The sequence below is a fragment of the Tenrec ecaudatus genome, chromosome 10, assembly GCF_050624435.1.
Source record: "Tenrec ecaudatus isolate mTenEca1 chromosome 10, mTenEca1.hap1, whole genome shotgun sequence".
In the NCBI taxonomy this organism is placed as follows: domain Eukaryota; kingdom Metazoa; phylum Chordata; class Mammalia; order Afrosoricida; family Tenrecidae; genus Tenrec; species Tenrec ecaudatus.
In genome coordinates this window covers 61,304,459-61,330,384 of record NC_134539.1, presented here as the reverse complement: position 1 = coordinate 61,330,384, position 25,926 = coordinate 61,304,459, and the positions used below count along the sequence as shown (strand labels likewise).

Below are 25,926 nucleotides of genomic sequence, written 5' to 3'. Positions count from 1 at the left end.
GCTCCCGGAACACCTCCCACAACCGCTGCCGCAACTGGGAAGGCGTGACGGCACCAGGGGCCCTGTACCCAGCTGGGGACAGCCAGCCAAAGGGCTGTTGGAGGAGGGGGCTTGTGCGTTAAGGGGTCTGCACTGCCACCTCCCTGAGCCCCAAACACAAAGGTTGCGCACTTATCCTACTCCCTTCCAGTTGCCTTGCCACATCCCCAAGTGCCCCCGCCCCCACCTGCATCCCCTCAAGTCCAGCCGGGGGCAGGGGGAGGTTTGAGAGTCACCGACCCCAGAAAGGACGGCCCAGACAGTCCTTCACATCAGATCAGTGTTGAGCGACTTCCTGGTTCTTTCTCATTGTTGGTCTCTCTGACCCTCACAACAGCCCTGTGAGGTAGGCAGGGGCTGCCTTCCCCAGGCTTGGAGGTAGTAACGAGCCCAGAACCCAGACTGGTCCCCCAGGAACCAGTTGCACGCACCAGGGGTTCCCCTGGCCTCTGATGGTGTCCTAGAGTGAAAACTCGGGAGCAGGGGCCTTCGTGGCCGGCCAAGCCCTGGCCTGACCCCCTGGAGAATGCCCAGTCTTGGATTGCCCTTGCCCCCAAGAGGTGAAGGTTGCCCCCAAGGGCAACTCGCAGACTTACAATCTCCCACCCGCACACATGCACACCAAAGGTGTGGCCACGCCTCGAGCCCTGCCCAGACCTCACAGGTCAGTGCAGACCTACCTGTTCACAGACACACATACACCCCCAATCCTGATACTCACATACACTGGAGCATGCGTGTGCGGGCTCACATGCGCCCCACCCATACACCACCTGTCACCTGCCCAGGCAGAACCTGGTGGGTATGATGGTGATGCCAAGACCCCGCCTGGCCGGCGCTGCTACTCTGAGCTGCTCCCTCTTTCTTCAGTCCACAGTGGGGCCGAAGGAGGGGCTGCCAGCAAGGGGGCACTTCCCCAGCAGGTGTCCTGGACCTGAAGCAGCTCCCAGAGGGCCAGAAAGGGTGACATACTTTCCACAGGCTCCTTGGGGCTCCAGGTGCAAATGGCCCACAGAGGAGCCCGTGGGCACCAGAACAGTCATGCCTAGATAAGTCTCTCCTCCGGAGGCATCTTGAGGACACTGTCCATCTCCAGGCGGGCCCCAGCCACTTCCTGCTGGCTCGGGCTGTAGGTACCCTCTGACTGGCGGCGCTTCCTGGCTGCCAGGATCCCTGAGAGGAGGCCCAGAAGGAGGAGCAGCAGGCAGGCACAGGTTGCAGGCACTGCCACTTCCAGGAAGGGAAACGGCGGAGGCCGGGGCAGGCCCTTCTGCAAGAGACACAAGAGCGAGGCCTGAGATTGTGGTGAGACAGGAAATGGGCCCTGGAGGGCTTTCTCTCAGAGAAAAGAGCTAGGAGCAGGCTGCCCTGGGAAGGAGTGAGAGGCCTGATCCCAAGGGTCTGACAGCAGGTGCAGGGAGGAGGGCACCTGTCAGGGCACTGCCAAGGGTTCTGGCTTTTAAAAACCCTCCAAACTGCCCCCAACTCGGTTCCAACTCGCAGCAACCCTACAGGGTAGACTAGAACTGCCACTGTGGTTTTTCGAGACTATAACTTGTTATAGGGGTAGAAAGCTTCATCTTTCTCCCAAGAAGCAACTGGTGGTTTCAAACTGCTGACCCTGTGCTTAGCATCCCCAAAAGACCTTCACTGAATCACGAGCAAAAACAAAGCACAGTGCCAGGGATTCACGTCTGCCTCCCTATGGCCTGGTGAGCGGGGCGAGCGGCCCCGGCAGGCCAGCTCTTGCTTCGCTCCCAGCTGTGTTGCCCGGCACCCACAGCAGGCTGGTCAGCAGCCCTCCAGGAGTGTTCAGTGAGAAAGCAGGCTCTGCTCAGATCACCCCAGAGCAGAACCAGGGAGGGAGCAAGCCCTCCTCTATGTGCTGTCACCTAGAGCCTCCTCTCCCTGCCTGGCTGCTCCTCCCCACAAGGAACTCTTCCGACCTGAGACTGAAGGGCTTCATCCCTCTCCCACCGCAGACGTGTCTGTGGAGACCAGCCTCACACCCCAGACAGAGGGGCACTGACAGCAGGGTGCGGAGGCTGAGCCCAGAATCCACTGTTCCATCAAAGGGCCCTGTCCCTGGAAGACTCGGGCCAGGCTTGGGAACGCCCCATCCTCCTCTCCACCTCCAGTTCCGACTGCCCACCCAGGATGGCCCAGCAGAGGTGCCGTTGTGGCTGGGTGCCATGGAGACAACTGTGACCAGGTAGAACTGCCCCCAAGGGTTTCCGGGCAGCAACCTCTGCAAAAGCTAATTGCCAGGTCTGTCTTCCACGGAGCAGCTGGCTGAGTTTGAACTGCCAGCCCTGTTGTTAGCAGCCCAACGCTCTGGGGTTACCAGGGCCCCGCATGCAAGAGGTTGCTTGTCTGTTATTCTCAAGTCTGGGGACCACCCAATGCCAGGATTCCTCAGCAGAGGTCTCAGACTCACAGGCCCTCTCCCTGTGCTGTGAGGCTTCTCAGCCCACCTGGACTCGGGCCCTAAACCCCAGCTCCCAGCCCCCAGGACGGAGCCCCAAAACTGTCTGGAAAGGTGGTCCCAGCCATAACTGGGTCCTCCTTTGCCTCCACCATTGCCTCCCTCTGCCTGAGGAGGGTGGCTGGGAAAGCCCGAGGCTGTAAAAGTTCTACTTGAAAGACTCCCCAGAAACAGTGCAGATTTATGACCCTGCTGCCAGCAGCCTGCAGAGATCAAGGCTCCTTCAGAGGTTCCCCCCCCTCAGCTAGCCCTCTCCACCAGCACCCACAGCCTGCTGAGCCTGTGTTATAGGGCATTCAGCAGTGGCCTGCCCTCGCTCAGAATCCTGGGCCTCCTGAATCTTCCTATTCTAGACTCATGGTGGCTTATGAACCCCTAGAGATGATGGGTTCCCAGACTCATCAACCCCAATCCTAGAACTCCAGGGTTCTGAGGGCCTTGAATCCTGGCCTGGATAGAAGCTAACACAGCCTACCTAGTCCCTCTCACTTCCCTTGAGCTGATTCTGACTCATGGGTACCCCATAGGGCTGGGCAGAAATACCCCTGTGGGTTTCTGAGACTGTAACTCATCTTTCTTCCAAAGAGCGGCTGGGTAGCCTTTCATTTTGAACTGCCAACCTTTCGGTGAACAGCCCAACACATGACCACTGTGCCACCAGGGCTCCGAGGAAGAAAGACCAGGCTTGCCACTCTGGTACAGAGCAGTACTCCTGACACATGGGATCCAGGACAGAGAAACCCTCAGGAACAGAAATGGAGGAAGGTGGGGGGTGAAAGAGTGAACCGTCACAATGATAGACCTATAACGCTCCCGGGATGTGGGGGCAAGCAACAGAAACATGGGTGAAGAAATGAAAATAATATCTTCATATCTTCTGAGGGTGTAAGATATAAAAATAATAAATTATAATTGATCAAGGGTTCAGGAGGGTGGAGGAGGGAGGGGAAAAAGAGGAGCTGATACCATGGGCTCAAGTAGAAAGAAAATGTTTAGAAAATGATGATGGTAACACTTGCACAAATGTGCTTGATACAATTGGAGGTATATATTGTTAAAAGAGCTGTAAAAGCACCCCCCAAAATTTTTTTTAAAAAGAGTTAAAGTCTCAGAAACCCACAGAAGCCGTTCCCTTTTGATCTATAGGGTCTCTCTGAGTCAGAATTGTCTGATGACAGTTTGTTTCTGTAGACCTAGTCCCTCTATCCCAACCTGCCCCCTGGGCATTGGACAGAAGCCCCTCCCCAAGTCTAGTGATGGGGTATGGGGGGGTCCCTGGGGCTCTCCCTCATGTAGAAAAACCATGGAGGATGGCATGGAAGGGGCCTGAGTCTCCTTTGCACATACTCACCCCCTCACACACACACAATTGTTCCAGGGGTGCTGTACACACTCCCTCCCCAGCATCAACTCTCTCACCCCACCCACTCAGACATTACTCACCACCACTTCGCAGAACTGGCCCGAGAAGGTGGTGCCACAGATACATTCATACTCCCCACCAGCTGCCCGGCAGGTGCCCCCATTCAGACAGGGGTTGGCGTCACAGGATAGGGGAGGGATCTGACACCTGTGGGGGGAATGAAAAAATGAAGCTGAGACAACAGGTCCCCCCACAGCCACCTACTGTCTTCAGTAGTGACTTTAGCTCCCCAGCCCTCCTCTCCCCAGGCCCTGTTCCTGCCAGGTGGCCAACGCATCACATAGCACCACGGTGAGAATGACTGTCACACTATCAGATCTTAAATGCAGATCCCCACAGGTTGGGTCCTATCTGTCAGGAGTGGGCTCAGAATCTGAGCTTATACTGTCTCCCCCCGTCGTCCTGGTGCAGGCGGGCTGAGAATGGGACTTTATGAGCATCACTAGGGTGACCACTTCCCAGTGCATATCTGTGTCACAGAGGATGGTCTTGGAAGCACCAGGAGGGAAGAGCTCAGGTGCTAGCTGTGGATGGGCTGAGTGGTCCTGGTGGTAGTGAGGATGGGAGCGGACAGCAAGCATCAACCCACACCCCACCTCCTCTGCTCTGGTTGGAGGGCCCAGCCCTGCCCAGATACCCAGGCTCACTAGCCCATGTCCCAGCCAGGACCCCCATACTCACCTCCGGCCAGCAAAGCCCGCCTGACAACTGCAGTTGGAGCCCCAGGGCCCCACCTCACACCGGCCACCATTAAGGCAGGTGACATTGAGGCCACATTCTTCTGGCAAGACAGGCAACCTGGAGAGAAAACACAGGGGTTAGGCACAAGGCAGGACCCTGGGGACCTGTCCCCACCACCGCTCTCCACTCTATTCTGGCCTCAAGTGGTTGAGCCTCTGTCATCTCCTGGATGGACTTCAGAGCCCTGCCCCTGTAGACCTTGACACCAGTCAGCAGAGCATGTCTGAGGGCAAGACAATGGGGCACATGCAGCTCCCCAACTGCTCCAGCCTCAGAACAAAAGCACTGACTAGTTCTGGGGCCCCTTCCCTCCTGGACCACTGTTTGTGGGTATTCACATTAAACTTGGTCTCCTGTATTTTATCTATGTTGGTAGGGAGCCCAGAAGCTCCCCAGTACTGTAGGGCTGTGATCCCCACGGATCTACTTGGTCAGCAGTTCGAAACCACCAGAAAAGACTGGGCTTTCTATTCCCATAAATAGTGTCTCAGAAACCCACAGAGGGTGGCTACGAGTCAGCATCTACTCGATGCCAGTGAGTGGGGTAGCCTAGTGGTACAGTGGTTACATGTTGGGCTGCTAGCCCCAGGGGCAGTAGTTCAAAACCAGCAGCTTCTCTTTGGGAGACTTACAGTCTGGAAACTCAGGGGGCAGTTCTGCTGTGTCCTACCCGGTTGCTTAAGTCAGAAATGACTCCATGGCGAGAGAGGGGGTCATTCTAGAGGGCTGGGTTTCGCGGCTATGCCCACTTCACAGATGACTGCATGGAGGTCAGCAAAGGGAAGTGATTGACCCACAGGGCCAGCGAGTCCACAGTTGGTTCTGATAAGGCGCCCCTGCCCCAGAGCTGCCCCCGGCACCCTCCCCTTGGCCTCTCGGCGCCCCACCCCACCCTGGGGAAAGTCGCATCGAAGCCCCCCCCCCCCAGTCCCCTGGGGCTCCCACCTGCAGCGTGGGCCCGTGAGGCCAGGTGGGCAGTGGCACTCAAAGCGACCATCGGGGAGTGCGAGGCAGCGGCCCCCGGAACAGGGCGCCGAGCGACAGGGGTCAGCGCGGGTCTCGCAGTGTGGACCCTCCCAGCCCGGGCCGCAGGCGCAGGCGAAGGCGTCGAAGAGGTCACGGCAGGCGCCGCCGTGCAGGCAAGGTGCGGAGGCACACACAGGGGCGCCGCGACAGCCCAGGTGCGGGCTCGGAGTCCCGGGCCGGGCCGCGAACCACTCTCCAGGCCTGGGTGCAGCGCCGGACCTCAGGGGCGCCAGGGGCAGGGGCAGGCCGCCGAGCGCCACGCGGCCCAGGCAGCCGGTGAAGTTCTCGGCCAGCAGCACGCGCGCCGCGCCCGGGCCGCGCAGGAAGCCCAGGCCTCCGGCCAGCCCGCGCAGCGGCACCGGCGTGGCCGCTCCGTCCAGCCGCAGCAGCCAGCGCGACGCGGGGGACCCCGGGCGCTCCATGGCCAGGCTCACGCGGTGCCAGGCGCCGTCGGCTACGCGGGGCCCGGGCGCGGCCAGCACGGCGCCAGGCAAACCCCGGTCGCTGCTCACGCCAGCCGCCAGCGAGCCATTGCGCACAGCTAGCCAGACGATGGTGTGCGCGCCCACGGCCGCGCTCAGCAGCCTGGCCTCCGGGTCGCGCGTACGGAAGGCCAGGGAGAGGCTGCTGAAAGTGCGTGTCGTGGACAGGTTGTGTCCACTGAACTCGGCAGGTGGGCCCTCGAGGAACGTGGTCTCAGCTACACCTGTGAAGAGAGGGTGTGGTGGGCGTGTCCCTAGGGGAGTAGCCACGCCCTTGAGAGGGATGCTCCGCCCCTACCCCATACACCCGCATGAGACTACCCGCTGACCAGGTGTTGGGCATCCACTTCTCACCCATGCAGTCATCCAATTCCAGAACCCACAGGCCCCCTACCGGTCTCCTTCCACCTTTTCAAGCATTCCCTACTTCAAAGAACCAGCTCCCCAGAGCAGTGATAGGGAGTTCAGATGTCCACCCTCCCCTGCAGGTCACAGGCGCTCCTCCCACAAACCTCCTGTAGAATAGAGGTCTGATCCTGTCCTTCTGCCACTTAACCCTCTCCTTGTTCTGGGGTTTCAGCTGGTCTGACAGACCTCAGTGCCTTTGCACCTGCTGTTCCTGCTCCCTGAGCCACCCCCTCTTTATGCCCTGGGGAACTCATTAACCCTGGAAAGCCCCGCTCTTCCTCCTGGACGCAGTGCCCAGCCATGCTGGGCTGAAACTGCTGGCACTCCATTACATTGTCCAGCAGCCCGCAGGCCTATAGGGAAGGGAAGGGACCTAGCTCAGCTTGGGTCCCCAGGGCACACACTCACACACAAAGCCATCAGGGACCTCCTCGCACATGGCAGGTGGGAGGCAGGGCTGACCAGGGCACCACAGCTGCTGGGCACACGTGGGCCCTGTGAAGTTGGCAGGGCAGGTACAATGGAAGTCATTCCAGGTGACCAGGCATGTCCCACCATTGAGACATGGGTCGGGCTGCAGGAGAAGCAGGGTAGGGTCAGCTCGGCCCGGAGACTGGCTAGAACCACCATCATGTCAGTGACTCTGCACTGAGAAGCAGAAAGCTGATCTCAACCCCATTTCACAGGTAAGAGAAGGGAGATCCCGAGAAGGAAAGTGACATGCCTGAGACAACCACCCAGCGAAGAACCGGGGTTCACACGCAACTACTCAAATCCAGAATGTTTTGTCCATGACCTGTCTCCTTTCCTATGGGAGTCCCTGCCCCTTGAGCAGCCCCTGCAGAAGTTCCGGCAGCCCTCTGCCTGCTTTAGGGGTGCCTGGGTCACTCAGGACAAGAGGTCACTTTAGGGGACTAGCAAGAAGTAAAGGCAGGAGAGGAGCCAAATGCAACCCTGTCCTGCTTTCCAGCAGGAGGACTTAGGTCATTGATCTCCAGAGTTTCCGTTTCCTTAACATGCAGATCGGACCGGGTCCCTCTTCTGCAAAAGGGCATGCTAAGCCTCAGCGATGACAGTGGCGTAGAGTAGGTTCTGAGAAAAGGCCCAGGCCACCCACTCCACTCCAGTCCCCACGCCGGGTACTCACACTGCACGTGTCCTCTGAGACACAGCCCTCAGTGAGGTTCCAGGTCTGCCTGCCGCCCACTGTGCTGGCCTCACTCGAGTTGCCCACTGACCGTGGGAAGAAGGGAAGGTGGTGGCCGTTGAGTTGCAGGTCCTGGAGGCAGCCTCGGAAAGCCCCACCCCAGGGCTGGGAGTCCGCAGGGAGAAGCCTGCCCCCAACATGCACCCACTGCCCCAGGTTCTGGAGCTGGTCAGGTCCAAAGCTGAGCGTCACCAGGTGGCGAAGCCCATCATCCCAGCGTCCAGGAAGCTCCAGGACAGGCTGGCCTGGCACCTCGGCCTGAATCTGCCCCCCGCTCAGGAACACTGTCAGGCCAGTGGCCGAGGCATTGGCAAACTGGAGCAGCAGGCCGGCAGGCTCCCGGGTGCGGAGGAGGAAGGATACTGTGAGATTGGAGCCGGGGGGCGCAGGGAGCAGGAAGGCAGCAGAGCTCACAGTGCCCCCCAAGCCAAAGGTGGCAGCAGGAACTTCTGTAGGGAGAGAGGGGACCAGGTATGAGGCCTGCAGGATGGGGGGGAGTTGCCGCTTCCCACCTGGCCCTCTCCTCACCATCAGTGCACATGGGGCCACTGTAAGGCCGAGGACAGTCGCAATGGAAGTCAGTCCATAAGTCCGTGCAGGCCCCTCCATGGGCACAGGGCAGAGGCTGGCACTGTTCCTGGCGCTGGCAGCCCAGCATGACATTCTTGCCAAGCACTTCTGGCAGCAGGAGGCGCCCATCCACACGTACATCCTGGAGGCAGCCGGCAAAGGCTGCACCTCCCAGCTGGGTGGAGCAAAGCCCGGCAGGCGACGGAGCTATAGAAGAACTTGGTGCCAGGGCTGCAGGACCAGAGGCCACACAGAGGCGGGCAGGACAGCCCTCGTGCCAGAGCCGCAGCTCTAAGGTCCCAAGGTGGAGTGTCACTTCCACCTGGTGCCAGTGGCCATCATTTAGGGCCAGCTCTGGCAACCTCAGGATGAGCACAGTGACACCAGGGCTCCTGAGTGTGGCCTGAAGCGTGGCCCCCACCAGAGCCAGCTCCAGGCTGCTCTGGTTGTCCGTGCGAGTGGCCAAGCTACCAGCAGGCAGCGTGGTGCGAAACCGCAGGCTCAGCCCCAGGGGGCTGTCTGCTGGCACGGATGCCTCCACCAGACTCCCAGCTGCCACAGAGAAGGTGGTGTTCTGGCCACAGAAAGGTCCATGGGTACCTGGAGGGCAGTGGCAGGCATAACCGTGGGCCCCGGACTCAAAGATGGGGATGCACATGGCAGCCGGTGGGCAGGTATGACTCTGGCAGCCGGTGAGCTTCACAGAACAGTCATGCCCACCCCAGCTCTCTGGGCACCAGCAGATGTAGCCCGCTACGGTGTCGTCGCAGGTGCCACCATGGAGGCAGGGCTTCGACAGGCATTCGTCCACGTCCTCCTGGCATGTCAGGCCTGTGGGACAAGCCAGACCGAGGCTCAGCACCAGGGAGCCGAACCCCAGTCTGGAGCTACCACTTCCATGCCTCATAGGACAGGGATCTCAGCACCAATCAAACAAACCCAGCCCAGAGCCAGAGTACAAAACGCCCCGCTCTGCCTGCTAGAACTGGCCAGGCTTCATGCCCCCCAGATTTACACCTTCTGAACGCTCCCCAGCCTCCTCTTCTCTCCCAAACCACCTCTCCTGCCTCGCCAGCTCTCGGGACCCAGGTCAGCCTCCTCTGGTTCACCTGCCTAAAGAACAGCCTCCCGTTCGTCTCTGCCAGCAGCAAGAGACCGATTTCGAAAGTGTCACCGGCCCACCTTGCGCTGCTGCACAGGCCCAAGTACTTGTCCTGGGGGCTTCATCCTGCTCCTGGCACACCTGGAACTGCATTTTCTGGGGAATCTTGGCTCTAGGGCTTTCCTCCTGCTGATCCCTCAGCTTGAACCATCTCTCCTCCCTTGTCCACCTTTTAAACTGCTACTCAGCCTGCAAAGCCAAACTCAAAAGGCCCTTCCCCTTTGAGATGGTCCCTGACTCCCCAAGCCCCTCCCACTCCACCCACCCCAACCCCACCCCACCTAGCCGTAGTTCTCCGGAACCCTGCTTAAAGCATATGTGTTTACTCCACTGGGACCTCCTCCGAAGCAAAGCCAAACACTGTCATTGAGTCGATGCCGACTCATAACCTCCCTGCAGGATGGGACAGAACTGTCTCATGAGTTTCCCAGACTCTATTTAGGGGAGTAGAAAGCCCCATCTTTCTTCCTCGGTGCAGCTGGTGACTTGAAACTGCTGACTTTTCGGATCACAGCCCAACTGTTAGCGCTACACCACAGGACTCAATAGAGACCTCCTCTGGGGACCTGAGTATGTCCCCAGTGCCCAGCGGAGGAACTGGCATGGTATCTGTGGACAGAAGGATGATGGGGGAGTGAGTGAGGGTGAATGTGTACATCTGGGGCTCAGTGAGGGGCCTCCAGACTCCAGCCCTTCTTCGCTCTGCCCTGGGGTCCCTCACACCGGCCAGCTGCCAAGGGGCTTTCTCATTCTTCCCTCCATGAGTGCCCAGGGCAGGTGCTCTGACCCCAGCTTGGGGGTCAACCAAAGCCTCTGGAAAGCAGCCAGGACTAGCCCTGCACCTGTATCAGAAAAGGCCCAAAGAAGCCACCAGGATTTGAAGCTAGGCCCCCGTCAGTCCACACACCACAGCCTTCATCAGGGTACTGCCAGCCACAGCCCAAACCTCCCCCTGCCACAGTCCCCAAGCCTCCATACCTGCCAGAAGCCCCAGGCCGCCCAAGAAGATCCATAGGACTTGCAGTCCCATGATGTCCCCCACCTCCTAGCCAAGCGTGGCAGGTGGGTGCCAAGGCTGGGGAGCAGAGCTCCCCAGCCAGCGTGGCTGCTTCCTTCAGACCCAGCTCAGGAATGCCAGGCACTGGCTGCCCCCACGCTCAGCACAGCCCAGAGGGAGGAGGTGTGGACAGTGGCAAGGAGCCCAGCCCCATAGCCAGGGTCCCTCTCCTGGCCCCTGACCTTGATCTGCCCGCACTGTCATCCATCAGCTGAACTTAGCTTAGGGAGGAGCTGGGCTCCCGCTGACACTGGCAAACCTGAAGGGATGACACCTCTCTAAGCAGCCACCCCGTCTGTGAGATGGGACTACAGACCCCTAGGTCATGGAGCTGTGGCGAAGAAAAAATAAGAAAAGGCTCAGAGGGTCTTTTTCTGGGAAAGGCCTGAGTGGTCACTGCTCCCAGAACTGGACTCTTAGAGGATGGGTTTTCACGGCCCTCAGGGGCATGGACACACCTTGCCCAGTGTGTTGGGTACCCAAGAGCGGCGGAGGCTGAACTCCAGCCTCTTCCAGGCAGGCAAAGGTGCAAGGGATAATGGTGACCACACCTCCTTCCCCTGTGCCCCGGAAGCCTGCCAGGGAAGGAAGCAGTGTGCCCAAGCAAGAATGTGGCAGTGTGGGGGAGATGTCCCGGCATTCCAGAGGAGCATCTGTGGATGTGTCTGTAAGCCCCTGGGCTCCCCAGCATTTGCATAGAAGGGTGCAAGTGTATCTGCCTGCACACAGGCAGGGAGGGTCTTTCTGCACCCTTCCTCCCCCGTCCAATGGGTCCCAGCTCCCCAAAAGCCAAACTCTGCTCTCCACCAATGCTGCCGCAGCCCCCACACCCTCGGCCCACCTCCTGGCTCTCTGGTGTCTAAGGTAGTCCCTCCAACATTCTACCAGGCGACCTTGTTCTGTGACCCCAGCAGCCAGGATTACATTCTCCCTGACCCAGGCCCTCTCCTGGGCCCTAGACCCTCGACCAACTGCCCCTACCCTTACATGCTCTGCACACACTCAGACTCAGCAGGGTCTCACAGTCCACCTTCCAACGGTCACTCAAAGCTGAGCCTTAGCTGTGGTCTCCACACCTCCCCCCAGGACCCTCCCAGTAGTTCTCAAACCCATCAGTCTCTTACTTCCCCACCTCCTATACCCAGGTTCCAGCTCCACCTTCCTCGGCAGTCACCTGAACCATTCTGCACCTGCCTCCTGAGCTGCATCTCCATCAGTCCTCCCCCAGGCTCAGCCCCGTGCCCACCCCACAGCAGAGCACCTGTGTAGCCATCCGGGCAGTGGCACTTGAAGCCATTGGGCAGGTCCTGGCAGCGGCCTCCGGAAACGCAGGGCTGTGAGGCACACTCGTCCACATCCACACCGCAGTCCTCCCCTGCAAGAGGCACCGCTGAGACTCAGCCAGGCTTCAGCTGCAAGGGCCTGTTTTGGAGCTGGAGAGAGGGGCCGACTGGGGCAGGGGGAGCCCGCTGCGGGGTCTGGGATCCGCCCCTGTGCCCCTGTTGGGGAGGCTCACCCTCAAAGCCCGGTGGGCAGCGGCACAGAAAGCCAGCTGCGTGGCGGAAACTGAAGGCACCAGGGAAGGCGGACTGGGTGCCCCCATAGAGGGCCGGCTCGGAGCGCTGCAGGCACTGGCCCCCGTGCTGGCAGGGGTTCGAGGCACATTCGTCTTCGTCCACCTCGCACCGCTCGCCGCTGTAGCCTGGGGAAGGGCACAGGTGACCATCGGGTTACTGCCGCTAGGCCAGCCTACGGCCATGGCAGCCGAGCGCACCGCTACCGCCGCCGCCGTCGCCGCCGCCGCCGCCGCCCCCGCCGCCGCCGCCGCCGCCACCACCACCACCACCACCACCACCACCACCACCACCACCACGCTGCAAGAGGAACGCATGAGGGCTGAAGGGTGGGAATGCTCTGGCGGCCTCACCCGCACCACCATCAAACCGAACTCACTGCGGAGCCTGGATAGCGGCTAAGCTGAAAGGCAGTGGTTGGAAATCACAGCCGCTCCGCAGTATTAGGGTAAGGCTTACTGCCCTACATAGTTCCAGTCTAGGAAACCCACAGGGGCAGTTCTGCCTGCCCTATCACATGACCACAAGTACCATGAGACTGAGTGTGGGCGTGCGGGCCAGGCGCCCCGCCAAACCCCGGGGTTCGCTTCACCATCTCCACTGAAGCCCTGGCGAGAGGTACGCCAGCGGGCCTTAGAATGCAGGTCAGAAAACAGAGAGAGGGGGCACAGAGGTGGCAGTTGCCCCTGCGTTGGGACGCCCGCCCCCAGAGCGTGCACGCACCTGGCCAGCAGAGGCAGCGGAAGCTCCCCAGGCCTTCAAGGCAGGACGCGTTGTGCGCGCAGGGCGCCGAGGCGCACTCCAGCACCTCCTCCTCGCAGCGCGCGCCCTCGTAGCCCGTGTCGGTGCAGTCACATCGGAACCTGGGAGGGGGCCACCCACACGGCCGGGACTGAGAGCTCGGCCCCAGCCCACGTTCCTAGCGCCCACCACCCCACACTCCCACCTTTGGACCTCTGGTTCCCGGTCCCAGGCAGCCCGGCCGGCTGCTCGTTCGCTCGCTGGCTCTCACCCGTTGACCAGGTCGTGGCACCGGCCCCCGTGTGCACACGGCTGGCTCTGGCACTCGTCGAGGTCCAGCTGACAGCTGGCGCCCCCGAAGCCCGGCGCGCACACGCAGCGGTAGGAGCCCACGCCGTCCAGGCACGAGCCCCCGTGCAGGCAGGGCGCAGAGGCGCACTCGTCCACCTCCACTTCGCAGGTCACCCCTGGACAGAGACAGAGCCGGGCGCTGAGGGCCGGCAGACCCTACCCTGGCTCAAGACAGCTACATGGGCGAACCATGAGGACAGAAAGGGGCAGCGGCTCCGTGCCATCCAGTCGATGGCAGCTCGCAGGGATCCTCTAGGGCAGGATACAACTGTCCTGTGTGTTTCCGACCCCTCTTCCTCCTGCTTTCAAACTGCTAGGCCACCAGACAGAAACCGCTGCCTTCCTGGATGGACTTCAACAGTCTGAAACCACCCCTTGCCTTGGGGAGGGGGTGGGGGCGATGCATTCTGACCCCCAGCAAACCTACAGAGCACAGGAGAACAGTCCCTCTCCAAGGCTGTCATCTGCACGGAAGCAGACTGACACTTTTTTTCTCTCCTGGAGCTGCTGATGACTTGGAATCGTGACCTGGTCGATGTGCCATGCCGAGGGCTTGATCCACTGCACCACCGGGGCTCCTTGTAACAGTCTAGCCCAAGTTAATAATAACATGAATGAAGACTTGGGATTTCATTTTGATAAATAAGCTCAACAAGGGAAAGGACAGGAATCTTCTGAAGGCAAAAGTAGGGATCTGACCTGGGGAATTAAAGGCCAGGGAAGCCTTCTGGAAACCCGGGCTCTTTAAAGGAGAGAGAGAGAGCAAGGCGGTGTGGGTGGGGGGGGGGGAGGGCTGGGGGAATGGGGAGTGGGGAGGGGGGATCAAGGGGTTTGTTCCAGGAATGTGGGGGGCAGTAGGAATTCAGAGAGTGAATGCAGCATCCTTGCAGCTTGGCCTGCGCCCTGCTTGGCTGTGGACTTGGTGCCCTAGGGTTGGGGTGGGAAGGTCTTGGGGCCTTGAGGCCAAGCATCAGAATCAGAGCCCCTTGTGAAGGTCTCACACACCAGTGAGTGAGGTGGTATCTTCCTACATTTTTGGAGGGTCGCCCTGGTGGCTTTGAGAAGAGAATGACCGGAGGGAGGAAGAGTATCGCCCGGTGGCAGAAGCTGAGGTCACAGTGGCCAGCGTGCCCTGGTTTTGCCTGCGCTCTCTGGGTTGTAAAATGCACCATCTTTTGTCTTCAGTGCTCTGTGTGATGGGACGGTTGCCCGCTCCCGCCCCCCACCCCCGACCCACGTGTCAGTCTAGACTCCAGTGGGCCCTGCCCCTGCCTCCTCCTGAGAGGGTTTCTTCACGGAGTCAGGGGCCCAGCTGGCTCCAGCTGGGACACACCCAGTGACACAGAACCTGGCCCCTCCTTCCTGTGACCCCCTCACTCTCCTGCCCCAGCCCCAGTCCCACTCCTACTCTCACCCCCACCCCCGTGCCAGGGGGAGCCAGGCCCAGGCTGCCTGGAATCCCAAACTCCCCCGCCAGGCTCCAAATGAACAAGGAGGAGGGAATGAGTCACAGCGGAGGCTGCCCCCACGCCCATCCACTGCCAGAGAACCCAGAGAGTGCTGACCGAAGAGCCGATGCACCGCACACTCGGGTGTGCACACACCTGTTAATGTTCACAGGCAGGCCTGTTACATGAATGCCTCACAGAGCCCAGGGTCCTGGCAGGTACCCAGAGGCCCCTTGTCAGACACAAACCACTCCTCCCTGGAAGCAGACCCATGTAAACCCCGCTCACTCAGCCCCTAGCACACATCCTGCCACGAGGCACTCAAGTAACAAGACAAACTAGAGGCAGTGTCTCTGCACCACAACCTCTGCCCTGGCACCTAGCCCTTGATCCATAGCTCAGGTTCTGTGGAGAAGTGGGGGGGGTGCCTCAAACTGCCTTCACACCCTGGGGTAGAACTGTCTGATTTCAAGGGCATCTACACTAGACCTACCCTCCCTACCGGGACCCATTCACCTCCCTAACTTCAGGCCTGGAGGGAAAGAGCTTCAGGGGTTATGTCTTGGGGTGCTGACGGCATGGGGATGTGGCTACGCTCTGGGGGAGGGAACAAATGATGTCCTGCGGGTCACTTTCCACATAATGTTCTGGAGGCACGCGGGATCCCTGGGGCATGTCTACGACACAACCTGAACAAGAAGACGAGTGTCTGTGCTAGAGCTTTGGGAGTCGCCCCGAGGGGAGGGTCTACACAGCTATCTGGCCCCTACAGTGTTCACCCTCAAGGACTATGGGATGAGCCAAGAGGTGTCATTAGGGGGACACAGGTAGGAGTGAGTGAGTGCTAGAGAGGCTGCAAGGGTCTCAAGTGTTCCCCCTTAAAGCCAAACTGGGCGTTTCTGCATGCTAGCTCCCCCATGCATGCAGCCCACCATGTATCTGTGGGCTGTCCCTGTCCCACTCCCATCTCAGAGCTCCACTCTGCACCTTCCTTCCTGCTTCCGTCTCACTGCCATCGAGTCAATGCTGAAAGTAACTTTTTACGGGAGTAGCAAGCCCACCAGGGCTCCGTGCACTCTGCACAAAGGACTGGAATCCTATTTGTCAAGTGCCTACCATGGGGGTATGCGATCCCCATGGTCGGCAGTCAGGCAGGCTGTACACACCAGGCAGACAATGGTGTGTACCCCAGAGCTGCTGGCATGCCTGGGGGTATCTTGTACTCGAGCCATGAAAGAGCTCCTCCTGGAGCAGCAGGGGCAATTACCTGTATAGCCAAGGGAGCAGTGGCACTCGTAGCGATCCGCCAGGTTGCGACAGGTGGCCCCGTGGTGGCATGGCTGGGAGGCACACTCATTGATGTCCAGCTCACAGCGTGGGCCCTGGAAGCCCGGCACACAGTAGCAGCGGAAGCCGGTGGGGTCTGGACCCTGGGGCATGCACAGAGCGCCATGCTGACACGGCAGGGTGGCACAGCCTCGGGGCTCTGTGGGCCCACAAGTATAGTTGCCACTCTCTGTAGCCTGGCACTCTGTCCCTGGAGCACATGGGGCTGAGGCACAGGCACTTGGGGTTTCTGAAGGTGGCGTCCCTGTAGAAAGAGGACACTGGCTGGGGCCGGGTGGGGGGTGAAGGGTGTAGAATGGGACACACCCCTCCCACACTTGCAGGCCCATTTGCAGAGACAAGAGCTAGAAGTAGACACAGCAGGATTGGACTCAGGGGTGTGGACTGAGGCAGACAGGCAGGTCCCAGTGTCTGGGCACATCTAGTCCCAGATGGGCAAAGGTTTCAGGGAGACCCCAGAATTAAGTGCCTGGGTGGTATGAGCCATGAGCATACTCAGCGGCTTAAACCAAAAGTTGGAGGCTGAAGATACCCCTGAGGGAAAACCTGACATTCTACGGAAAAGCTGCCACCGCAAACCCCGAGGAGCTGCAGTTCTGCCCTGACACACACAGGGTCAGGCGGATGGGGCTTGATGGCAGCTGGAACCTCCCAGAGAGGCTGAACCAGGGAAGCCGGCCTCTCCAGGCAGAATTAACCCTGGGAGGGAGTTCGCCCCTCCACTCCCATCACACCCCTCCAGCAACTCTGAAACCCCTTGTTTTACAGGACAGCTCCGAGGGAGGACCAGCGTGCAGCCTCTGACTTGAGATCACATGGCAAGTTAGTGGCTGAGACAGGCAGCAAGGCCTGCCCGGGGATGGGGGCTCCTACTGGGGTCACCTCCTGCAGAGCGGGGTCCCTGGACTCTGGAGGCCCAGAGGGGAGGGAAGGCGCTGCCCATTTCCCCTTACCTCTGTGGCTGGGGGTCTGGTAACTCTATCCCTTCTGAAACTGGAGATGTCCCCCCACCCCTCCCCAACCTCAGGAGGGTGGGTAGAGGACATCAAAGGTTCTCAGCCCCACTTACTCCCACCCTCCTCTCCCCGCCCCACCCACTGCCCAGTTGCTGGCCCTGGCCTGGGAGGTTCTCAGCCAGTCCTACTCTTTGAGTTTCACCTCGTTCCCAGATGACTGAAGTGGCCCACCCCGCCCGCCCAAGGCCAGTGTCGCTAACAGACTTGCTGCACTCATGCCTGCCTGCAGCCTGGTGGCTCCTCCATCACTCAGGGCTCCTCTGTCCTCTGACTGAGGGGGGGCAGGGTGTCACTGATGCAGGAGGGGGTGTGGCCGGAGGTGTGTGCTGGGTTAGAAGCAGAGAAAGCCAGCCTCCCAGCCCTGCCTCCTTTCCCAAGGGCCCAGTCAATGTCATGGTGGGTCAGAACTAGGATTTTGGAGTAAAAGAACCCTGGGTTCAAATCCCAGCTCAGGGTGAGATCTTGGGCAAGTCATTTCTTCTGTGGGCGCCTCCATCTCCCCTTCTCAATGGAAGGATTCACAGCCTCTTGCACTACAAGCAAGTGCCTGCCAGTGCTTTGTCTGAATGTGCCCTATTGAGGAAAGGGAGGGCTGTGAGCCTTAGACACCACCCCCCACCTAGAGCTCCCAGAAGCACCCTTCCCCCCACCCAGGTTGTCATCCAGACACTAAGCAGGCCCTGAACCCTCCCCTCCCCCAGCCTAAGGGTGAAGACCCCCAGATAAGGCTCTGCAGCCTCTCAGGCGTCATCCACATTCCACCAGGCACCAGAACACTGACCTGACCCCTGCCCTTTCTAGCCAGCATAGGGACAGTGCTAGAGACACCAACCGAAGGAGCCAAGGAGGAAACCGGTGGTCTAGTATGGCTTCACGCGGACCCTTGGTGCCCAGAACACCTCGTACAGCTCAACATGGTCTCATTCTTCTGGTTGCAGACTGGGTGCCCCTAGTGCCCATCCAGGGCCAGGCCTGGGATGGAATGGGGCATGGGGTGGGGGGTGGGGGGGCTCTGAGGCACTGTCGGACAAAGGAAGCGCCTGAGTTTCACAGACTGCCTCTTCTCACAGCTCCCATCCCCCTCCCAGGCTCAAGTGGGTGAGGCCAGGGGCCACCTGAAGTGGTCAGGGGCTGTAGGCAGCTTCCCCTTCTCTTTTCCCCCTGGCCACCCTGGCTGAGCAGCTCGGGGCCTGGCCATCAGGGATATAGGTGCTCAGGGGCCAGAATGGGCGGCAACTGTGGTCTGTGGGGGGTGGCTCAGATGGGAAAGACATCTGACAGTGGCCACCTTGTGGAGTTGTTGGGAGGAGCTACTGAGATGGTGGTGAGAGGCCCCGGTACCCGGGGATCCTCCATGAGGGGTACCCCAGCATTGCCACTGTTACAGTGGTTGGCGTCAGGCTCAACCCCCAGGCAGAGTCCCCAGGACCCGGCTGTCCAATGACTGTGGAGGAGGGAGGCAGCCACCAGCACTCTCACCTCCAGGACCCTGGCTGCTGAACTCTGTACCAACAGTTACTCATTTGGCCATGACAGGGTACCACCCACTCCTTATCTGTGTAGCCTGGGCCCCTGCTCCAGCCTAGAGGTCTGTCCCTCCTATCCAGATCCTCCTCCCCTGCAACACACACACACACACACACACACACACGCACGCACGCACGCACGATTAGAGGAGACAGGTCTGCGCTGGGGAGACAGCACCTGAGGGAAGAGCGTGAGGAGTAGGGACTGTGGGAGCAGATGGTCCATCACCTTAAGTGACAAAGCCCAGGAGACAAGGTCCAGCTGCACAGGAAGAAGGCACTTTGCAACTCAGAGGCAGGCTTGCAGAGAGTGAGTTGCCTGTCCAAAGAGGTATGCAACAGCACTTAGAAGCTTGCACTCCAGGGATCTTTCTGGTGCCACCTCGGTGCATCTTCGGCTCAGCCTCTTGAAGTGTGAATAGTACGAGGACTCCTTTTACACATTTGACCAAAGTGTGGCTTGGAGATGAAGGGACTTCAGAGTCCCATAGCTACTGGGGAGCTGGCGTCCGAATCCAGAGGCTCTACTTCTGGTTTGCCAGAACCTTCTGGGTTTGGATTAGGACTGCAGATTCCTGGAAACTCAGAGCCATTGGGAATCTGCAGCGAACGGACTTCTGGGGAGATTCTTTCCCACTGAGGTGTGGAAGCCCCTGATCTCTGGTTCTCGCTCACTCTTCCAGAAGCGAGCAGAGGAGGCCAGGCTGGAGAGAAGAAAAGGTGAAGAGGGGTGGGGTGTGGAAGGCAACAGGGTAAAGAAGGGGGTGTCCCAGGGGCCAGGATGGGGGTGGGGCCTGTTACCAGGGCAACAAGGGGCCTGCGCTTATCTTTACAAATCCCTCCTGACCTCCAGGGCTGCCAGGCCGACCTGGCTGGGGAGGGATTAACAGACACCGGCCCCTCCCCTTCGACCTGCTGCCCTGCCCCAGGGAGGGCAGACCGGGATTATAATAACATAACAACCCCATTTACAGCGTGCACACCACGTGCTGAGGGGGCCAGGCTGCACACCTCGCGCCTGTGATCATGGCTGTGGGCTGTTGTAACGCTTAGCACTCGTCCGGACCACAGAAGGAAGCACTCTCCAGCCAGGCACCGTCCTCAGCTGTGACTGTGTTCGAGCCCTATGTTACCGCCACTGTGTCCTTCCTCTTTGCCGCTGCCCCTCTGATTTACCAAGCATGATGTCCTTCTCCAGCTTCCTCCGATGACATATTCAGAGTCCAGGCTCCTAAGGAGCATTCTGACTGTACTCCTTCCGAGGCAGATTTCTCGATCTTCTGGTTGTCCGTGGTATATTCAATATTCTTCATCAACATCATAATTCAGAGGCATCAATTATTCTTTATTCTTCCTGGATTCATTGTCCTGCTTACACCTGTACATGAGGTGATTGAAACAATCACCTGCACGGGTGAACTATGATTTGGGTCAGGTGCACCTTAATCCTTTAAGGGACACCTTGGCCCTTCAGCACTTTAAAGTGGTCTTTGCTGCAGATCAGCCCGATGCAATCCATCGTTTGATTTATTGACCAAGATGCCCAAGTCATTGATCTCCAGTCCAAGTATAAGTGATTATATTATATTTCATTCAAACCCAGAGAGGTGCATGCCATTACAAAAAAATCATCCCTCAAACTGACAAAAATTTAAGAATCAGATGTTCCCAGACTTCTGAGAAGTTTGTATTCCTTAAGGTATGTGCAAGAAACTCCCACCTTATAAATTCTAAAATGCCCACCGCTACCCCCAACCCAACACACATACACATACTCTCACACAGGCATTAGGGAGAGATTCCAAAGACTTTCACAAGGGTTCAAGCCAATGGTCATTGTAGCACTTCCTATGATTCTGAGACTGTAAATCTTTATGGGAGCAGACAGCCTCATCTTTCTCCTGAAGAGCTGGTGATGGGTTTGAACCCTCAGTCTTGCAGTTAGCAGTCCATTGCTTATCCAACAGCACCGTCAGGGTGCCACAAAAGCAGAGGTCCCAGTAATAGGCTGAACAAAGAAGGCCACCATCCTGTCTTTCCAGAACACAGCTGTTGGCAACCCCGCTGTGCTTCAGGCTTCCTAAGGCACCTGGTCACTGTTTTCACAGGTCTGGCCACCACTGATCAGAAATGCTTCAGCAAGAGTGAGTTTGGGAAGATTCTTAGCTTGACAATGCAAACTCACTGTCATGAAGTCCCTTCTAAAGGACAGAGTAGAACTGCCCCTCTGAGTTTTTGAGGTGAGAAATCTGTACAGGAGTAGCAAATCTCATTTTTCTCTCAAGGAGTGGATGGTGGGTTCGAAAGGCTAACCTTGCAGTTAGCAGCCCAATGTGAAACCCGCTAATCCTAAGAAGCCAACTGAAGACCTCATAAGAAGTGAGAGCTGCACATGGAAGAAGCATACTAGCCTGTGTGATCACGAGGTGCCGAAGGGATCAGTTATCAGGCATCAAAGAACAAAAAATCATATCGTTGTGTGCTTACCTTCCTGATAAGATAGTTGAAGACAAATGGGTGCATAAGCAAATGTGGCAAAAAAAAAAAAAAAAAAGCTGATGGTGCCCAGCTATCAAATGATATCGTGTCTGGGGTCTTAAAGGCTTGAAGGTAAACAAGCGGCCATCTAGCTAAGAAGCAACAAAGCCCACATGGGAGAAGCACACCAGCCTGTGTGATCACAAGGTGTCGAAGGGATCAGGTATCAAGCATCATCAGAGCAAAAAAATCATATCATTGTGAATGAGGGGGCAAATGCAGAGTGGAGACCCAAAGCCCATCTGTGAGTAACTGGACATCCCCTTATGGAAGGGTCTCGGAGAGGAGACAAACCAGTCAGGGTGCAGTGTAGCAACAATGAAACATACAACTTTCCTCTAGTTCCTAAATGCTTCCTACACACATACACACACACACACACACACACACACACACACACTATCATGATACCAATTTTATCTTACAAATCTGGCTAGACCAGAGGGTGTTCACTGGTACAGACAGGAACTGGAAACACAGGGAATCCAGAATGGATGATCCCTTCAGGACCAGTGGTGTGAGTGGCGATACTTGGAGGGTGAAGGGAAGGTAGGGTGGAAAGGGGGAACTGATTATAAGGATCTACATATAACCTCTTCCCTGGGGGATGGAAAACAGAAAAGTGTGTGAAGGGAGACGTTGGACAGTATAAGATATGACAAAATGATAATTTATAAATTATCAAGGGTTCATGAGGGAGGGGGGAGTGGGGAGCGGGGAGGGAGGGGGGGAAATGAGGACCTGATCCCAGGGGCTTAGGTGGAGAGCAAATGTTTTGAGAATGATGAGGGCAATGAATGTACAAATGTGCTTTACACAATTGACGTATGTATGGATTATGATAAAAGTTATATGAGCCCCTAATAAAATGATTTAAAAAGAAAAAGAAGTGGAGCTGCTAGCATTAAAAAAAAAAAAGAAAAGAGAAAAGTTCAACTACTCTCACTCAGGCTGACTCACAGTCCAATCCAATATCACAGTGGTTTCCACTCCTTGCCTCAAAGCTTTTGAAAAAAGAGTGAAAGGCAGGGAAATAGGAAATGGACTCAGGAGCATGCCTACCCCAAGAAGCAAAGGTATCATTTTGGTAACAATAATGGCAGCTCGAGCTATCTACCCCGTGCCTGGCACTGGTGTGGCCGTGTTTCCAAACTGTGCTCTCCATGTCTGTGATCCGGCGGGTGCCTCCCTGAACTCGGGAAGGCAGAGCAGGTGGGTTCCCACCCTGCCTCCAGAACAGGCCACATGTAAATTTTTCACTATGTGCTTCCTTCAAAACGGAGGGGTTCCCAGCCGAATCTAAATGAGAGGGGCACCCCATCTACTGATGTCATTCGGAGTGAGTTGGGTCTGTTGCCTTTACAGAGGCACAGAAGAGAGACACCACTTGACCTGGGCTGGTGCCGGCATGGCTCTGAGACCCGGTGTGAGTGAATGAACCTCCCCAGGCCTCACTTTCCTCCTCTGTAACCTGAGCATGCCCAGTTGACCTCACTTACAGTGAGAGTCCGGCTCCGTGGTGCCAGTCCAGCAGCCACAGGCCAGGAGGTGGTGGATGTTGGCATTCACATACCAGTGAGCCAGTCTTTAGTTGGGGCGAACACCAACTCTCTGAAGGATCCTGAGGGGGCAGCTGAATGCGTGTGTCCCCCTGCCTGCTCTCTGCCTGCCGCCACTGTCCCCAGGCCCCCACCCAGCTCTGGCTGGAGGAGGGGCCAGGCTTGGGGAATGCAAGCACATCCTCTTTGTCTGCCAGGCGCCCAGGGGGTGTGAGAGGGAGGGAAAGGGGTGGGGGACTGTGAAGGCCCTACTTGCCCCATTGTACTCTGAGATGCTTGGGCCTCTCCATAGCAACCAGCTGGGCCTTTCTGGCTGAGCACACCGAGGAAGAGGGGCCCAGCTCAAAAGGGTAGGCAGCAGGCTCCCGGGCCCTGGGACACCCCTTATCCCCAACCCTATCCCTCCTAGTATGGAAATTGGTTTTCAAGTGACATGATCTTGCATAGCTTCCCCAGTCCTGAGCCCCGGCAGTCATGTCTTGTGTACTGGCACCCAGAAGTGCAGAGATGGACAGAAATTGCAGCATAAGACTGCTGCCTGTTTCCACCACAGCCTGCCTGCTGGGGCTCAGGCCCTTCTTCAGAGAAGATCAAGTTTGTGCGAGCTCTGCCTTGACAGCCACGGGAAAGTCTGCGATACTGTGAACACACACATATCGACCGACATGTGTATGTCAGAACTGTAGAGATGTACACGTGGGGTGCACATACATGTAGGTGTATCTACACATACCCGTGGACACTATGTGGTGTGTGTCTTAGCACACATCACACAGGCTTACAGGAACATGGGTATCTGTGTTTGTGTGTGTGTGTGTGTGTGTGTGTGCATTGCAGTAGAGCGGGAAACAGATAATCAGGTCCACAGACCAGAGAGCAGAGAACAGGTCCCCAGCTCCTCCCACAAACCCCAAATTCACTTGGAAGCCAAGGGCAAAAGCCCCTATCCATTCCTGAGCCTCTGTTTCCTGCCCAGAACCCTCTTCTGAACTTAGCAGAGGAGGGGCCAGGTGGGGCCGCCAGTGCCTGGCCTTCAGAAGTATGAGGAGTTAGGGTTCCTCCAGCCACAGGCAATACAGGCGGGTGGGGGGTGGGGGACTTCCCTGGCCAGGCCCCTGTAGCTATAGCAACCAAGACAAAGCGTCCTCCCAGGCCCCCCCAAGAAGAATTCCAGGCCCCTTAGGGAATTCAGGTGGACAAAAGGAAAAAACCCTCTTGGCAAATGGAAGTCTGGCTTCAGGAGGGTGTTAGACTCCCTCTCAGAATGCCAGGGAGAAGGCATCAGGGGGCATCCATGTGCGGCCCAGGCCATCCCCAGGGGCCCCAGAGCATCTCCTAGGGACCCAGCTCAAGCAGAGTTAACACACAAATGGAAGGGCACAGGCGAATGCCTGGCTACCCTGCCCCCTGCCACAGCCCCGCCCCCCCTTCCTAACTCAAACAAGGATCTGCTCTATCCCACCCCCCCCTCCCCAAGTCAAGAGCAAAGACACAGTTCAGCCCACTTGACAACTTAGACCCCACAACTCACGCTGGGACACACCACAGGCATGCTGCCTCAGACATGGCTCCTATCTCACCCGGGATGGCCCCTCCTACCCACAACCTGTACCCCACAGCGGAGAGCAAGTGATCCACAACAGTCAGGGTGAGATTCCCGAACCCACATGCAGCGTCTCCCAGCCCAGGAACCCTTAAAGAATGTGTAGCACTCATCAGAAGTCACCGCCCACACCCCGCACCCGACAGACCACCTCCCAGCACACACACACACACACACACACACCACCCATAAAGACCCCGCAACATGCAACAGCCCCCAAGTCCCAGAACACACTCACAAGTTCCCACAGTCCCCCGCAGGGCACCCCTCCACACCCCACAATTCAGGCCTGCGCCCCTAGAACCAGCCCACTCTTCACCCCCAAATCTAAGGTCTGGAATATCTACTTTGGGGGGCAAGCCCCCAGTCCCTTCCTAAAGCTTTGGCCCCAACTCACCCGCCAGGAGGGCCAGGGCAGGAGCCCAGAACAACGGCGGTGGCGGCAGCAGCAGCAGCAGCAGCAGCAGGAGAGAGGCAGGGGGCCTGGGGTCACAGGTCCCAGGCCTGGCCAACGCCATTGCAGCCGCTCCGCTCTGCTGCTGTGGGAACGGGCCGCCTGGCGGGCTCCGCACCCCCCTCGCCGTCCCTCCAACCAGCACTAATGCCATGGACAGAGGCCCGGCCCCGCCCGCTCGGCCCACCGCCGCCTCCGCCCCCTCCCCCTCCGCCCGCCCGCCAGCCGCTCCACCTCACAGCCCAAGCCAGAGGAGGGGTCTGACCCAGCCCCTCTCCCTAGACGGCTCCGGCCGAGGCCGCAGAGGCCCCTGCCGGTCTGACCCAGTCACTCAGAGCCCTCCACACCTTCCTGGCCCCACCCCACCCCGGCTCCCCTTCCACCTCTCAGGTGGTGGCCGCCTCGGCTTCCCCGGAGAACCAGCACTTACTGTGCTGAGGGGCTGTCTGGGATTCTCCTCTCACCAAGTGAGGCCAGCCCCCCCACCACCCCTGTCCTCAGTGACCCCCCACACCTGTCCCAGCCGGGGCCTCTCTCCCTAGCCAAGCCAGTCAGGTCCAGTAGCATCTGGACCCCAGACCTGTCTTCACAGAAGCCCCCAGCCACCACCCCTCACACACACACCGCTATGCCCACACTCACCTTGGTCATCCCACACTGCTTGTTCCCAGTACTGCCCACCTCAGGTATACCTGCTAGGAGCCTATGTCCCACTCTCTCATCCCCACCGTCCTCCAAAAAGCCTCCCTGCCATCCACAGCAGCCCTTTCTGCTCAAGGGCAACATGAAATAACTCCTCCTTTGCCACTATTGGGAAGTTCAACTTGCTGTCTAACCTTACAATCTCCTGCTGCAAAGAAAATTTGCTTGCTCCAAGATTAGCCCATAGACTGGTGAGGGGAAATTTGTTTTGGTGAAGAGGATCTATTTAGGGGAACCAAGATTCAGGAATCCAGGCTACTTCAAAGACATGTAAACATTTAAAGCAACAACAAAAATACCACAGCCCATTCTTCCCATCCCCCTCAGTGCCAGCAGGGGGAGGGATCTCCTGGTGAAAGGAGATCAACTCCATTTGGCCTAATCCCATGGCCATGAACTCAGCCCATGCAGGCTGTCGGAGGTGGTACCTGTAGGGATGTGTCCCTGTACCGAGAAGAGAAGATGGA

The 25,926-nt window shown here is 58.3% G+C and overlaps 1 protein-coding gene across 1 annotated transcript; it reads right to left on the bottom strand.

Annotated features, from left to right (window-relative positions):
* Positions 1-1,084: 1,084 nt before the first annotated feature.
* CRB2 (crumbs cell polarity complex component 2) lies at positions 1,085-24,821 on the bottom strand. The gene is made up of 13 exons (XM_075559056.1): positions 24,701-24,821; positions 15,982-16,305; positions 13,187-13,382; positions 12,898-13,037; positions 12,117-12,302; positions 11,862-11,975; positions 8,340-9,212; positions 7,752-8,260; positions 7,013-7,178; positions 5,634-6,420; positions 4,629-4,745; positions 3,968-4,094; positions 1,085-1,309 (listed from the first exon to the last, which is right to left on the bottom strand). The coding sequence occupies exons 1-13, from the start codon at positions 24,819-24,821 to the stop codon at positions 1,085-1,087; spliced, it is 3,885 nt and encodes a 1,294-aa protein (XP_075415171.1).
* Between the last annotated feature and the right edge of the window lie 1,105 nt (positions 24,822-25,926).

What these genes read in the sequence shown, in the direction of transcription:
- CRB2 (XM_075559056.1), bottom strand. Translation starts at nt 24,821, where the DNA reads ATGGCGTTGGCCAGGCCTGGGACCTGTGACCCCAGGCCCCCTGCCTCT. An exon ending in CCGCTGCCTCTGCTGGCCAG is followed by an intron (nt 12,303 to 12,897) that starts GTGCGTGCACGC and finishes GCCCTTCCCCAG; the next exon opens with GCTACAGCGGCGAGCGGTGC. An exon ending in TGGCCCCATGTGCACTGATG is followed by an intron (nt 8,261 to 8,339) that starts GTGAGGAGAGGG and finishes CTCTCCCTACAG; the next exon opens with AAGTTCCTGCTGCCACCTTT.